Source organism: Chenopodium quinoa, unplaced genomic scaffold (genome assembly GCF_001683475.1).
Source record: "Chenopodium quinoa cultivar QQ74 unplaced genomic scaffold, ASM168347v1, whole genome shotgun sequence".
Lineage (NCBI taxonomy): Eukaryota > Viridiplantae > Streptophyta > Magnoliopsida > Caryophyllales > Amaranthaceae > Chenopodium > Chenopodium quinoa.
In genome coordinates this window covers 4459896-4474815 of record NW_018743199.1, presented here as the reverse complement: position 1 = coordinate 4474815, position 14920 = coordinate 4459896, and the positions used below count along the sequence as shown (strand labels likewise).

The window sequence follows — 14920 nt, the reverse complement described above, 5'->3', positions numbered from 1 at the left end:
AAAGCAAGGCAAGGGGTCAACAAAGTATTGAGGCAAGAAATCATATAGTAAATTGGAAACAATATGGTGAGTCATTCGAACTTGTACATAAGAAGAGCACTTGTAAACTAATAAACACAAAATGTTTCCAGTAATAGTATTAGATTATTAAGCCGCATATCTTATGCTCAACCTCAAGTTTTTTCACCAGAAAACTCAAAATAATCTACAGAAAATTTCAAAATTTATAAATAATGTCTCCTTGACTTTGAATTTCTGATATGGTATAAAAACAATCATGTTACATTGACTCAGCTAGCCATTGTTGGCACTTGTTGTAGTGCAGTGGGAACCACAGGTCTCCACGTCGTTCCTTCTGGGCTGTCCATCAGAGTAATTCCCACTGCAGCCAGTTCTTTCCTTATTGCATCTGACTTCTCATATTCTTTGTTCTTCCTTGATGTGTCTCTCTCTTCAATCTTTTGCTTAACTTCAGCTTCTGAGAGCTTGGCACGTTTCAAAGCCTTCTCTTTGAGCTGATGTAAAGCCTGCATCACCAAAAGTCGACATTAGTTAATGTTTTTCCAGGTTTTTTTGGCTGCATTGGATCTAAAAACATCAACAAAGTTTACCTCTGAGTAATTTGATGGCATCAACCCAAGAGCAGCCAGCACATTTCTGATTGCCTTCTCTAAGGCTACAAGTGATTCAATTCGCTGCTCACACTTCTTTCCCTGTAGTGCAAAATGTTAAAAATTTATCAAAAAGCTGAAATTTTCCCTTCATGATACCAAACCAGAAAGACATTTCTTCCCATAACAGAATTATACTGGAGAATTGGATGGTAAAAAAGAATTGAGTAAAAGGATAACCACTCAAAAGAGCATCCATATATTTCCTGACCAAAGCAACCAAATGCACAGATCACAACTTTCAAATTATCATCAATTCATCACCCAGACTTATCCAAGCATTTCCCATTTACAATTCCCCTTTATTTATTTCAAGTTACATGATACATGACTATCATCTTTTACAGTTCAGAGAAGCAGATATCCATCTTTTTCAAGCAAAACCGTCATTCCTATATTAAACCCCAGCAGATAGGTTAACAAAGCTCCAGCAAGTTGACTTAATTTAATTAACCAATATAACAAAAAAAAAACTTCCATGACTTGTTATTGAACACCCATAAAAGAACAAAATGACTTGGCAGACTCGACTTCATACTCACATCAGATGCTACGCCCCCCTTTTGATATAAGGAAGAGGAAAGAAAAGGAGGGGAGGAAGAAACAAGAAAGATAATCTCTGAACATTATATACAGTACTATTCTTTTATTAGCTTGGGAAAATCCAATCTGGGGCAAAGTCATAATAGTTCAGCCCAGTAAATTAACATAATGGCCTCATATTTAACCTAGGTAAAGGAAAATTGGGATTAGTCAGAATTACATACCTTACGAGTATGAAGAAGATCATTCATGGTCTTCAACGGATCAGACAGTCCAGCAAGAACAACTGGAGTGAGGAGATCATCTGACATGGAATTCACAAAACTATTTTGGAAATCATTGATGCAACTTGCAATATCCTGGGGAATTGAGTTTTTTAAACTAGCCTTGTCATGCTCGCCCAGAAGAACTTGACTATCATATAATGTCTGCATAGAGATCACACTAGATATTAATAACAAAGCCAGTAGGAGCAACAGAACCACCTAAGTTTTGCCCATATCATAAGCATAAAACTACATCAAAAGTGCATAGAAAGGAACTAAAAAAGAGAAGCAGTAAGTAAAAGGGCATAAAAATTCATGCCATAATTTCAACATTCCATAATCATGCAAGGAGGACAGGCTATTTCCATTTACTTCATATATAAGGAGTGAATTACTCCATATAAAAGGAGTGAAGGGCCCCAAGTTTATGTTAAGAGGGCATTATTAATTACCATATATAGAATTATTTGAAAGTGTCTAAAGATTAAAACAACATTTTCAAATAACAGTAATTATTGCCAGACATACCTGGTATATGTAGAAAATACGTTCTGATGCATACTCTAGTAAGGCATCAGAATAATTTATTGGAGAGCGATAGTGGGTTCCCATGAGGAAGAGTCTCAAGGCAAGTGGGTGATAAAGTTCTATAACCTGGTAAGACCAATAGCTTACTAGATTCAGTACAACAGCCAGAAACAGAAGGGTTTTGAGCATGAGGTGAATAAAGATCACAATCCACAATAATTAGAACTGAAAATCTTATGCAGCTAAATCTTTGTACCTGCCGGATTGTGAAGAAGTTACCAAGAGATTTGGACATTTTTTCCGAATTTATAGTGACAAATCCATTATGTACCCAGTAGCTTATATTACTTTCACGACATGCAGCACAGCTCTGAACGATTTCGTTTTCATGGTGAGGAAACATAAGGTCCATCCCACCACCATGTATGTCAAAAGAGTAGCCCAGATATACAGCACTCATAGCACTGCATTCAATATGCCAACCAGGTCTTCCAGGACCCCATGGACTCTCCCAAAAGGGCTCTCCTTCTTTGGCAGACTGTAAATATAGCATAGTTTGGTAAAAGGTCATATATCAAAAGCAGCCAAACAGCACAGCAAAGTAAAACTAAAAGTTACCACCTTCATCAACAACAAACAGTCAAAAACCAGCTTCTGCATGCATCTTTTTAAGGGAGATAAAAGTACAATTAAAATATTTTGCACTCTTTTAGATGTGAACAGTGAGAAGTATAAGACAAGAATAAGAAGACATTGATGCAACAAGGCTCAGATAAAAAGAATCACATACGACACTATGGCTAGATATCCTCAAAAGTCTAGGCATGGTATACTTTGAAGTGTACACGTATCATGTTATATCCAATATTGAGGTGTTTATATATTATACCAATTAATTCCCAATAGGAATTAGAATTGATGTAGAATATAGGAGAGAACAAAACACAACACAAGGAACAAAACACGTAAGCTACTACAGAGTACAGACTCACTTCACTCTCCAATTCTATCTGATACAATTAAGTGGTTACACACTTACACTTCCCTTTTATTAAAACCAAGGAAATGATTGGAAATTCAGAGAGAGAAATGGAAAAGGTGAAATCTTGAAAGAGGAAAAAAAAGTTTAAAAATAAATAGTGGGTCCAAAAGAAGAAATACATCAATACAGGAATAAAAAGGGAAAAGAAATGAATTTTTTAAAAAATTGTAGAACGCAACTCAAAATGGAAAAAGGTGAAGTCTACAGTGTAACCATAATCCAATATAGGAAAGCATAATCATTGATATGAATTGGGGGAAGTAGTAACAACCTAGATACAACTAGAGCTGTCAATTTGGGTAAACGGGTTGGGTTTGGGTCGGGTAAGAGTGGGTCGGGTCGACTCGGGTCGGGTCGATTCGGATTAATTCCATAACCTATGCGGGTCGGGTTTGGGTTGGGTCATGCTTAAGTCGGGTCATACTTCTTATCGGATTTGGGTCGGGTTTAGTTCGGGTTAATAACAAGTCCGATGAACAATAGGTCGAGTTTAATTCAGGTTTTCACGGGTTAAAACGGGTTAGGGTAATTCTAGAATTCGAGCCGGGTTCGGTTCAAGTCAATAATTTGCGGGTTAGAATCAGGTCGGGTCATTCTCAGGTTTGAATCGGGTTCGGTTCAAGTCAATAATTTGCGGATTATAATCAGGTCGGGTCGTTTTCAAGTCGGGTCATTCTTGGGTTCAAGTCAGATTCGGTTCAAGTCAATAATTTGCGGGTTATAATCAGGTTGGGTCATTTCCAATTCGGGTCATTCTCGATCGGATTCAAGTCGGGTTATGTTCAAGTCAATAATTTGCAGGTTACAATCAGGTCGGGTCATTTTCAAGTCATAACATATTCGGGTTCAATTAACTATTAATAGATAATTATCATTTTTGTCAAGCTAATTATTTCCTTTAACTATAATATAAATAGCAATATACTAGAGATATATATTCTATAATTTAGGAAGATAATTATCTCCTTTGACCATACAACAAATATATACTATAATTAACTCTTAAATTTGAGGATGATGCTCCTTTCTTTTGCTGGATTGACTTGGTCACCCTAGAAAAAATGCTTTGATCAACAATAATAAAGTGGTCTAAATTGCATTTAAGGTGATTTGAAATCGAGTCAGGAACAATTTGGGTTGAATTTAGGTCGGGTTAATAACAAATTGTGTTAATTTCGAGACAGGTTAGTATCAGATCGGGTTAAATTTTTTGGTTGGGTAACTAATAGGTCTGCTAAATTCTGGTCGGGTCAATAACAAGTCGGATTGAATTAGGGCCAGGTCAATAACAAGTCTGGTTGAATTCGGAACGGGTTTGTAACAGGTTGGGTTAAATTCGGGTCGAGATAGGAAGGGGTCAAGTTGAATTCAGGTTAGGTAAGTAACAAGTCGGGTTAAATTCGGGTTTTGACGGGTTAAAACGGGTTTGGGTCAACACTCCCGGAAGGTATAAGAGACCATGGTAAACATTTCGGCAATTTTTATTTTCGGGCGAAAAAAAGTTAAAATATTCCAAAATTGAAGGCTAATATCCACGCTTTTTGAGAAATTTTGGAGGTTTCAGGGCCCGTTGTTGAAAAGCATAGAGATTATAAGGGATAAATCTCGGGGTCATACAACGCCGTTTGGAACCATATATGGTCATTATATGTTGTCAAAAATGTTCGTAGTAGTCTTGAATTACTAAAATCGGTGCAAGTTTATAATCGGTAAATTTGCAATTTAAAGGCAAATTGCATGGTTCCACAAACCCGATTAGATTCCCGGGAGGTATTAGGGACCATAGTAAACATTTCGATAATTTTTATTTCCGTGCTAAAAAAAGTCGAAAAATTCCAAAATTAAAGGTTAATATCCGTGTTTTTTGAGAAATTTCAAAGGTTTAGGGCCCGATGTCGAAAAGACATGAGATTTTAGGGGATACATCTCGAGGTCATATAATGTCTTTTGGGACCATAAATGATCATTATATGTTGTCATAAATGTTCGTGGTAGGCTTGAGTTAATGAAATCAGTGCAAGTTGTAAATTAGATTGTTTCACGCACCCAATTAGACTCCCAGAGAGTATTAGGGAACATGGTAAATATTTCGGCAATTTTTATTTAAGGGCGAAAAAAGACAAAAAAAATCCAAAAGTGAAAGATAATATCCACGCTTTTTGAAAAATTTTAGAGGTTTCAGAGCCCGGTGTCAAAAAGGCTTAAGATTTTAGGGGATACATCTCGGGGTCATATAATGTAGGTTGGCACCATATAAGACCATTATACGTTGTCATAAATGTTCGTGGTATGCTTGAATTAATAAAATCGGTGCAAGTTGTAAATCATTAAATTGGTTGTTTAAAGACAAATTGGAAGGTTCCACCCACCAAATTAGACTCCCGGTAACCATGGTAAATATTTCAACAGTTTTAATTTTCGGGCGAAAAAATTCAAAATTGAATGCTAATATCAACTTTTTATGAGAAATTTTGAAGGTTTCGGGGCTCGGTGTTGAAAAGTCTTGAAATTTTAAGGGATATATATCTCGGGGTCATATAATGTCGTTTAGAACCATATATGATCATTATTTGTTGTCATAAATGTTCGTGGTAGGCTTGGATTAATGATATCGGTGCAAGTTGTAAACCGGAAAATTGGTTGTTTAAAGGCAAATTGGATGGTTGCACCCACCCAATTGGACCCCCAGAGGGTATTAGGGATCATGGTAAACATATCGACAATTTTTATATCCACGCGAAAAAAAATTCAAAAATTGAAGGCTAATATCCACAATTTTTGAGAAATTTCGAATGTTTTGAGGCCCGGTGTCGAAAAGCATTGAGGTTTTTGGGGATACATCTCGGGGTCATATATTGCCATTTGGAACCATATATGATCATTATATGTTGAGATAAATGTTCATGGTATGCTTGAGTTAATGAAATCGGTGCAAGTTGTAAACCGCTAAAATGATCGTTTAAAGGTAAATTGGATAGTTCCACCGACCCAATAGGACTCTCGACAGGTATTATTGACCACTGTAAACATTCGCGATTTTTATTTTTAGGCGAAAAATAAGTCAAAAAATACGAAAATTAAAGGCAAATATTAGCGGTTTTTAAGAAATTTTGGAGGTTTCGTGGACCCGTGTCGAAAATCCTTGAGATACTAGGAGATAATCTTGAGATTATATAATACCGTTCGGAACCATATATGATTATTATATGTTGTCATAAATATTCGTGGTAGGCTTGAGTTTATGAAATCGGTGCAAGTTGAAACCAGTAATTTGGCTGTTTAAAGGCAAACATTTCGGAAATTTTTATTTCCGGGCGAAAAAAATCAAAAAATTCCAAAACTGAAGGCTAATATCCACGGTTTTTTGGAAATCTTGGAGGTTTCGGGGACCGATGTCAAAAAGCCTTTAAATTTTAGGGGTTACATCTCGGGGTCATATAATGCCGTTTGAAACCATATATGATCATTAAATGTTGTCATAAATGTTCGTGGTAAACTTAAATTAATCAAATCGGTGCACTTTATAAACCGGTATTTCGGCTGTTTAAAGGCAAATTGGATGGTTCCACACACCTAATTGGACTCCTGGGAGGTATTAGGGAACATGATTCAACAATTTTTGTTTACGGGCGAAAAAAATTCCAAAACTGAAGGCTATTATCCACGCTTTTTGAGAAATTTTGAAGGTTTAGGGGCCTGGTGTTGAAAAGTCATATATGTTGTTTGGACCCAATATGATCATTATATGTTGTCATAAATGTTCGTGGTAGGAGTGAGTTAATGAAATCGATGAAGTTGCAAACCGGTAAATTTGTCGTTTAAAGGCAAATTGGATGGTTCCACGCACTAATTGGACTCCCGGAGGATATTAGGGACCATGGGAAACATTTTGGCAATTTTTATATCTGAGTGAAAAAAAAAATCAAAATATTCCAAAATTGAAGACTAATATCCACGCGTTTTGCGTAAATTTAAAGGTTTAGGGGTCTGTTGACGAAAATTCATGAAATTGTAGGGAATACATCTCGGGGTCATATAATGTTGTTTGGATTCATATATGAACATTATATATTGTCATAAATGTTTGAAGTAGGATTGAGTTAATGAAATCGGTGCAAGTTGTAAATCGGTAAATTTGTCATTTAAAGGCAAATTGGATGTTTCCACCCACCCAATGGGACTCCTAGAGGGTATTAGGGACCGCGGTAAACATTTCGGCAATTTTTATTTTCGGGCAAAAAAAAGTTAAAAAATTCCAAAATTGAAGGCTATCCACACTTTTTGAGAAATTTTAGAGGTTTCGAGGCCCGTTATAGAAAAACATTGAAACTGTAAGGGATACATCTCGAGGTCATACAATGCCGTTTGGAACCATATATGATCATTATATGTTGTCATAAATGTTCTTAGTAGGCTTGAATTAGTGAAATTGGTGCAAATTGTTAATCGGTAAATTTGCCATTTAAAGGCAAATTGGATGGTTACACCCACCTAATTGGACTCCCGGAGGGTATTAGGGATTATGGTAAACATTTCGGTAATTTTTATTTACAGGTGAAAAAAAATTCTTAAAATTCCCAAATTTAAGGCTAATATTCACGCATTTTGAGAAATTTTGGAGGTTTCAAGGCCGGGTGTCGAAAATCCTTGAGATTGAAGGGGATACATCTTAGGCTCATATAATGTTGTTTAGAACTATATATGATCATTATATGTTGTCATTAATGTTCGTTGTAGGATTGAGTTAATAAAATCGGTAAATAGGTCGTGTAAAGGCAAATTGGATGGTTCCACCTACCCAATTAAACTTCTGGAGGGTATTAGCGATCATGGTAAAACATTCAGTAATTTTTATTTCCGTGCGAAAAAAAATCAAAAATTTTAAAAATTGAAGGCTAATATCCACGTTTTTTGAGAAATTTTAAAGGTTTCAGTGCCCGGTGTCGAAAAGTCTTGAGATTTAAGGGATACATATCAGGTTGGTTGAAACCATATAAGATCATTATATGTTTTCATAAATGTTCGTGATAAGCTTGAATTAATGAAATCGATGCAAGTTGTAAATCGGTAAATTGGTTTATTAAAGGCAAATTGAATGGTTCCACCTACCCAATTGGACTACTAGAGGATATTAGTGACCATGGTAAACATTTTGGCAATTTTTATTTTCGGACGAGAAAAAAGTAAAAAAATTCCAAAATTAAATGCTAATATCGAAAGAAATTTTCAGGGCTCAAAAAGTCTTGAAATTCTAGGGGATATATCTCGATGTCATATAATGCTGTTTGGAACCATATATGATCATTATTTGTTGTCATAAATGTTCGTGGTAGGATTGAATTAATAATATCGGTGCAAGTTGTAAACCGATAAATTGGTCGTTTAAAGGCAAATTGTATGGTTGTACTCACACAATTGGACTCCGGGAGGGTATTAAGGAATATGGTAAATATTTCGGCAATTTTTATTTACGTGCGAAAAAAAAAATCCAAAAGTGAACGCTAATATCCACGCTTTTTGAGAAATTTTAGAGGTTTCGGAACCCGGTGTCGAAAAGGCTTGAGATTTTAGGAGATACATCCCGGGGTCATATAATGTCGATTGGAAACATATAAGATCATTATATGGTGTCATAAATGTTCGTGGTAGGCTTAAATTAATGAAATCAGTGCAAGTTATAAACCGGTAAATTGGTCGTTTAAAGGCAAATTGGATGTTTCCACCCACCCAATGGGACTCCCGGAAGGTATTAGGGTCCACGGTAAACATTTCGGCAATTTTTATTTCCAGGTGAAAAAAAGTTAAAAAATTCAAAGATTAAAGGCTAATATCAGCGTTTTTTTGAGAAATTTTAGAGATTTCAGGTAGAGCTATCAATTCGGGTAAACGGGTCGGATTTGGGTCGGTAAAAGTGGGTCGGGTCAACTCGAGTCGGGTCAATTCGGATTAATTCCATAACCTATGTCGAGTTTGGGTTGGGTAATGCTTGAGTCGGATCAAGTCGGGTCATCTTATCGGGTTTGGGTAGGTTTAGGTCGGGTTAGTAACAAGTCAGGTCATATTCGGGTTCAACTAATTATAAATAGATAATTACTATCATTTTTATCGAGTTAATTATATCCTTTGACTATAATATATATGGCAATATACTAGGTAACTATAGTATATAATTTTAGGAAGATAATTAACTCCTTTGACCATACAACAAATATATACTATATTCAACTCTTAAATTTGAGGATGATGCTCCTTTCTTTTGCTAGCCTGGACCGACTTAGTCTCCCTACACAAAATGGTTTGATCAACAATAATAAGGTGGTCTAAATTGCATTTAAGGTGATTTGAAATCGGGGTCAGGAATAATTTGGGTTGAATTTAGATCGGGTCAATAACAAGTCGTGTTGATTTCGAGTCAGGATAGTAACAGATCGAGTTGAATTTTTGGGTCGAGTTAGTAATAGGTCTGGTAAAATTCGGGTTGGATCAATAACAAGTCGGGTTGAATTTAGGTCTGGTTAATAACGGGTTGATTTCGGGTCGGGTTTGTAACAGGTTGGGTTAAATTCGGGTCGGGTTAGGAAGCGGTCGGGTTGAATTCAAGTCAGGTTAGTAACAAGTCGGGTTAAATTCGGGTTTTGACGGGATAAAACGGGTTTGGGTCAATTTCGGTTCAAGTCGGGTTCAGTTCAGGTCAATAATTTACGTGTTACATTCGGGTCGGGTCATCTCCATATGAGTTCATGTTCAGGTTCGGGTCTCACACACTCGTGTCAACTCGGGTCTAGGGTTGGTTTCATGTCGAATTTAGGTCATCATTTTATAGGGTTCAGACGGTTCGTTAATAATCGGTTTGGGTCGGTATTTCAGGTCGGATCAACTTTTGACAGCTCTAGATACAACCAAAGATGAATTCTGCTACAATGATTTCCAGAAAAATATGGAAGGATAAAAAAAAAATCTTTCCAAAAAAAATAATAAAAAAATCCTTACTTTCCATAATGCAAAATCAGCTGGATGTCTCTTTCTCGAGTCAATAGCTACTCGCTCACCAGCTCGATTGTCTTCCAATCTTCGTCCAGACAATTGTCCATAATCAGGGACCTTTGCCACCGAGAAGTAAACATCTCCATCCACACTGTAGGCAAAGCCATTATCAACAATCTGCCAAGAGAAAGACAGAATATAAAACAAAAAAAGAAGTAAAAGGAAGAACTTATTCTACAAAAATTTCAGGTCATCCAGAAAGTCCCTTCCCGAATTTGTGCAATATAGTCCTCAACATAAAACAATTTTATGTAAAAAGAATCTTTTCAGCCAACAACTATATATGGAATCACAACATGACCTTAAGAATGAGCATATCCTGATAAAATAATTCAAAAAAATACCTGCTTAATCATGTCTATAATTTGTGGTATGTGATCAGAGACACGTGGTTCTACAGATGGAGGCAAACAATGCAGATAGGCCATATCTTGGAGGAATTCGTCACAAAAACGTTTGCTAAGAGATATTGGATTCTCCCCCAGTTCGTTAGCTCTGGCAATTATCTACAGAATTCGAAAATTCCATACTCAGGTATCCTGTCAGACAAGTATAAGACAGTCGGTACATGACATTCATATTAATTCAACTCAAGGCTAATATTACATTGAAGCACAAATATGTTGATTGCCTTGATGTGACAAAACTTGCCTTTAAGATAACTTGATCACAAACATATAGAGTTAAGAGAAAGTTTAGGATAGGTATATAGATCAAATTTACAATTATGACAGCCAAAAGGGAGGGTGTTCATTAGCACATGACATTGCAGCTTGTTAACTAACCTTGTCATCAACATCCGTAAAGTTGCGAACATAACAGACTTCATAACCTATATGCTTGAGATGCCTGCCAAGCCATCAGATTAAACAGAAACAGCTCTAATCAGCTGACACAGTGATGATTAAAAACACACATAACCAGTCAAATGTTCAGTTAATCTAATACTTTGTATATATTAGTAGTCCATCTTCCTAGACCATAGAGACGGTTTTTTCAGTCTGCCAGTAAATTAAGTTCCCTAATCCAATAGAAAAGATATAAGAAAAATAGTTACATGAAAGTCTGATTACCACTCTAATTATAGAATACACCATCAAATTATGTAACCTTATCCATTCAACAAACCCAAATTTTTTGGTGAACTACAACAAAGCTTTGAACTTTCCATAATGAAACCAACAAGAACTAAACAAGAAATTCTCCATACATACATTATAAACAATTAACAATTTATACTCCCATCCAAACAAAACAAATTAACAAACAGGCATTTATATTGCAACAAACCATAAACTTAAACAAAAACATAGAAACTTCACAGCAATAAAACCAAATCCACAACATTATAGTGCAGGACAACTAGCTTAGTTAGTTAAAGGGTACTCAAAACCTGGGATCAAATCTCGTCTACATCATTGCCCTTTGCGACTCTCTCTACACCCAATCAAAGATTACAACATTAAAAAGATCAAGAAAGAGGGAGAAAGAGTGAACCTGTAGAGAATATCAAAGGTAACATAAGCTCTAGCATGACCAATATGGCTGAAATCATAAGCAGTAACCCCACAAACATACATTCCCACTTTACCATCAATTTTAGGTTTAAACAATTCCTTTTGCCTGCTCATTGTATTATAAAGCCACAATTCTTTCTTGATTCCACCCTCTAATTTCTCGTTATTTGAATCAATAATCGAATTACTATTGGTATTTTGACCATTAATTGACGGGGTAGAACAGTATGAACGAACCCTTTTGTTGATTGCATAGTTTCTGGGGTGATTGGAGAATTGAGAACGGAATTGAAGTGGGGTTTTGGAGAGAGAAAGAGGGGTTAGATATGGCGGGAGGAAGGGTTTGCAGCACCTTGCTAGTGCTACCATTTTCGGCTATTTTGGAGATAATCTTGATGTGGTTTCGTCAATTTGGGTTTTATGTACCACCACTAACTAAAGGATGGTTGATTTTTGAGACCGGTGATTTAACATGTTCCACATTCGGTTTACCCTGTTTAAACCCTACTCCTCTAGTCTCGTATGCGTATAGTACTTCTTTTGTTTCATAGTAGGCATGTTCTCTTCATCTTAGTTTCATTTTAGTTTCTAATTTCCTCATCTCATAAAATGATTTATTTCAACTCTATTCAGTTCAGTTCAGCTCCAATTAGTTTAGTTCAGTAAATCAGAACAGGGCCTACGATTAGTCATGAATTTGAAATATAAATTAAAAGTAACAAGGTACACATAAGGTCAATGTGAGTGAACACATACATTTACAAACACAATAGGTGCATATGTCTACTCTTATATGTCCTATCATAAGTTCGTGCATGTCTTATACGAAGTACAAATTTGAGTTGTAGTTGCAAGAATAAGATTTTTTTTTTAATAAGAACAAACATAGGATGAATTCTAATATTAATCAACACAAGGGCACTAAGTGTATCCCTAATCTACAATAATCTATACCATTTGTCATATGTCACCATTTTATTTATTGTTGTTCACTTCTAGTCTAGTTATAATGTTTTTTTTTTTTTTTTTGAAAGAAAGTTATAATGGTTTATAACTTTGACAAAAACTCCCACTCTTTTAATGAGAAAATTGTTACAATACTTACAACTAAAACTGAATGGAAGAAGTACTTGACGATTTTATGCTCATATTGTCCATTAGGTTATGTATAGTTTAGCTTGTTTAAGAAAATATTTGTTTATTTCAATTATGATAAAATAAATCAACTAGATCGTTTCATTTAAATTTACTTATTATATCATTAAATATGTTTACGTCATTAATTTTTAAAAAACTATGGAAATTTGATATATTGGAAATACTGTTTGATACGAATTTATTGATAGCTCATTTGATTGAATCTTAAGAACTACTCTATATTTTACAAATAAGGTCAAAGTTTAATCTAATTAGATAAAATTTAATGAAAATTATTTGATTAGATTAGGTGAACTAAATATATTTTGCATCCAATTATGCTTATAACACAGTCACGTTTATGACATGTTCTTACTCAAACTTTTTCTCCGTATTACAAGAAGTTATTAACTCATTACCCACGAGGCCACGTCCCAAACGTTTATCATTCATTGAGTCACGAGTCCGACGACTATCTTATCTTAGAATGTGGCTAATAGAGTAAGTTTACAAAACGCTCAATAGTCGGATTTTTTCCCAAATTGAGCTTTATTGGTAAATTATTTACCAAATTGGTCTCGTGGGAAAAGTATTTCCCAAACTAAGCTTCTGGGGTGAAACGCTGTCTCGGACAGCGTTTTACACCCAGTTTTTTTTAAAAAAAAAATTCAAGAAGTAAAACGCTGTCTCATACAGCGTTTTACCTTGTTGACCTGTTGGTATGTATTTTGGCAAAATATACTAGTATATTTTGCCAAATTATACTGGAATATGTATATGGGCTTTAAAACGCTGTCTGAGGCAGCGTTTTATGTTGAAGCATAAAACGCAGCCTGAGGCAGCGTTTTTCTGCTAGACTGCATTACCAGCAGCATCTGCTACACTGCATCACCAGCAGTTTTTGCAATCTGCTGCTGCCCCTACACATAACCCTCACCCAGCAACATCAGCTCAGCCCCACCATGAACCACCACCCCCACCACCATCCACCACCATCAACCACCTCCCCCACCACCACCGGCCGCCACTCTCGACCACCCCTATGCAATGCAAAACACCCTAAACAACGCAAGGACATTCCCACCACCCCCATCATTAACCACCACCCCCACCACCATCAACCACCTCCCCCACCACCACCGCCCGCCACTCTCAACCACCCATAAACTACCATAAAACACCCTAAACAACGCAAGAGCATTCCCACCACCAGCCCCAACCTTTCCACCACCATCGACCACCACTGACAACCATCAAACACTGGAAACAACCCCAACAGCATGATAACCATCGTGAAACAGCACTTTAAGTGCAGGAGACCAAATATATGCTGCTTGATACATATAACGGATATAAAATATATAGTTTCACTAACAAAAGTCAAATTCGGACAAATAAGGGAAATAAACTTCAAATTGTACAGGGAATCATTTAGAAAACATTTCTTGTATTAATAATGTAAGCGTTATATACAACATTGTTAAATATCTGAGTACCACAAAAGGATCAACTAACTAATACTATCCGGACTCATGTATTGGAGTTAACTGATCTCCATCCTTTGTGTCCTCCGTCCGTCTACGAACACGCCTCGAACGCCTCGTGTAATGCTGAATGGTGGTGAATGGGTCTCGGGACGGTGGAGAAGTCAGCTGGCGAGACAATGAGTCATCTTGGCTGTGGCCGGGAGCGATGTTATGGATGAAGTAATCCTCTGCCTGTGTAGAGCCCGAAGTATGACCTCCACCACTACTCTGTCCGAAGTTGAACTGTGAATGGAAGGAGTTGGGGTCATGATCGTCCCTAGGGTGGACGAGATGGCCATGGCCATATCTCTACAAGCTATGTATGCCCATATCTCGCACCCGTTCAACCTGGGCTCTGGTGGGTACGGTTGCTAAGGCATCTGAAAGTGCATCAACCATCGCACCCATATCCCCCGCCTGCAGTAATCATCCATGAATTAGTAATATGATATAGAACTTCAAATAATTTTGGAAAACAAGAAACTGAAAAAACTCACAAGTCCGCTGATAACATCATAAGCTGGATGGTAGTGCGTGGACGGTGGGGTGTAGGTAGGGTTGATGAAAAGGCGTGTAATCTGCCTGTACCATACCATGTAAGGATCACGCGGATCCATAACACCCTGAAACAGGTGACCGTCAACGA

General features: G+C 36.5%; 1 protein-coding gene across 2 annotated transcripts; it reads right to left on the bottom strand.

Moving 5' to 3' along the window:
* Positions 1-27: 27 nt before the first annotated feature.
* LOC110733622 (cysteine--tRNA ligase, chloroplastic/mitochondrial-like) lies at positions 28-12071 on the bottom strand. 2 transcript variants are annotated; one of them, XM_021913690.1, is made up of 9 exons: positions 11592-12071; positions 10880-10943; positions 10439-10600; positions 10041-10211; positions 2265-2546; positions 2009-2134; positions 1439-1642; positions 612-713; positions 28-527 (listed from the first exon to the last, which is right to left on the bottom strand). In XM_021913690.1, exons 1-9 carry the CDS (start codon positions 11978-11980, stop codon positions 291-293), a joined length of 1737 nt encoding a protein of 578 aa, XP_021769382.1. In that variant the 5' UTR covers positions 11981-12071; the 3' UTR covers positions 28-290. The 2 variants fall into 2 exon arrangements, with proteins under 2 accessions (XP_021769382.1, XP_021769383.1); XM_021913691.1 differs by having other exon boundaries at positions 10439-10633; positions 11592-11638.
* Positions 12072-14920: the final 2849 nt, after the last annotated feature.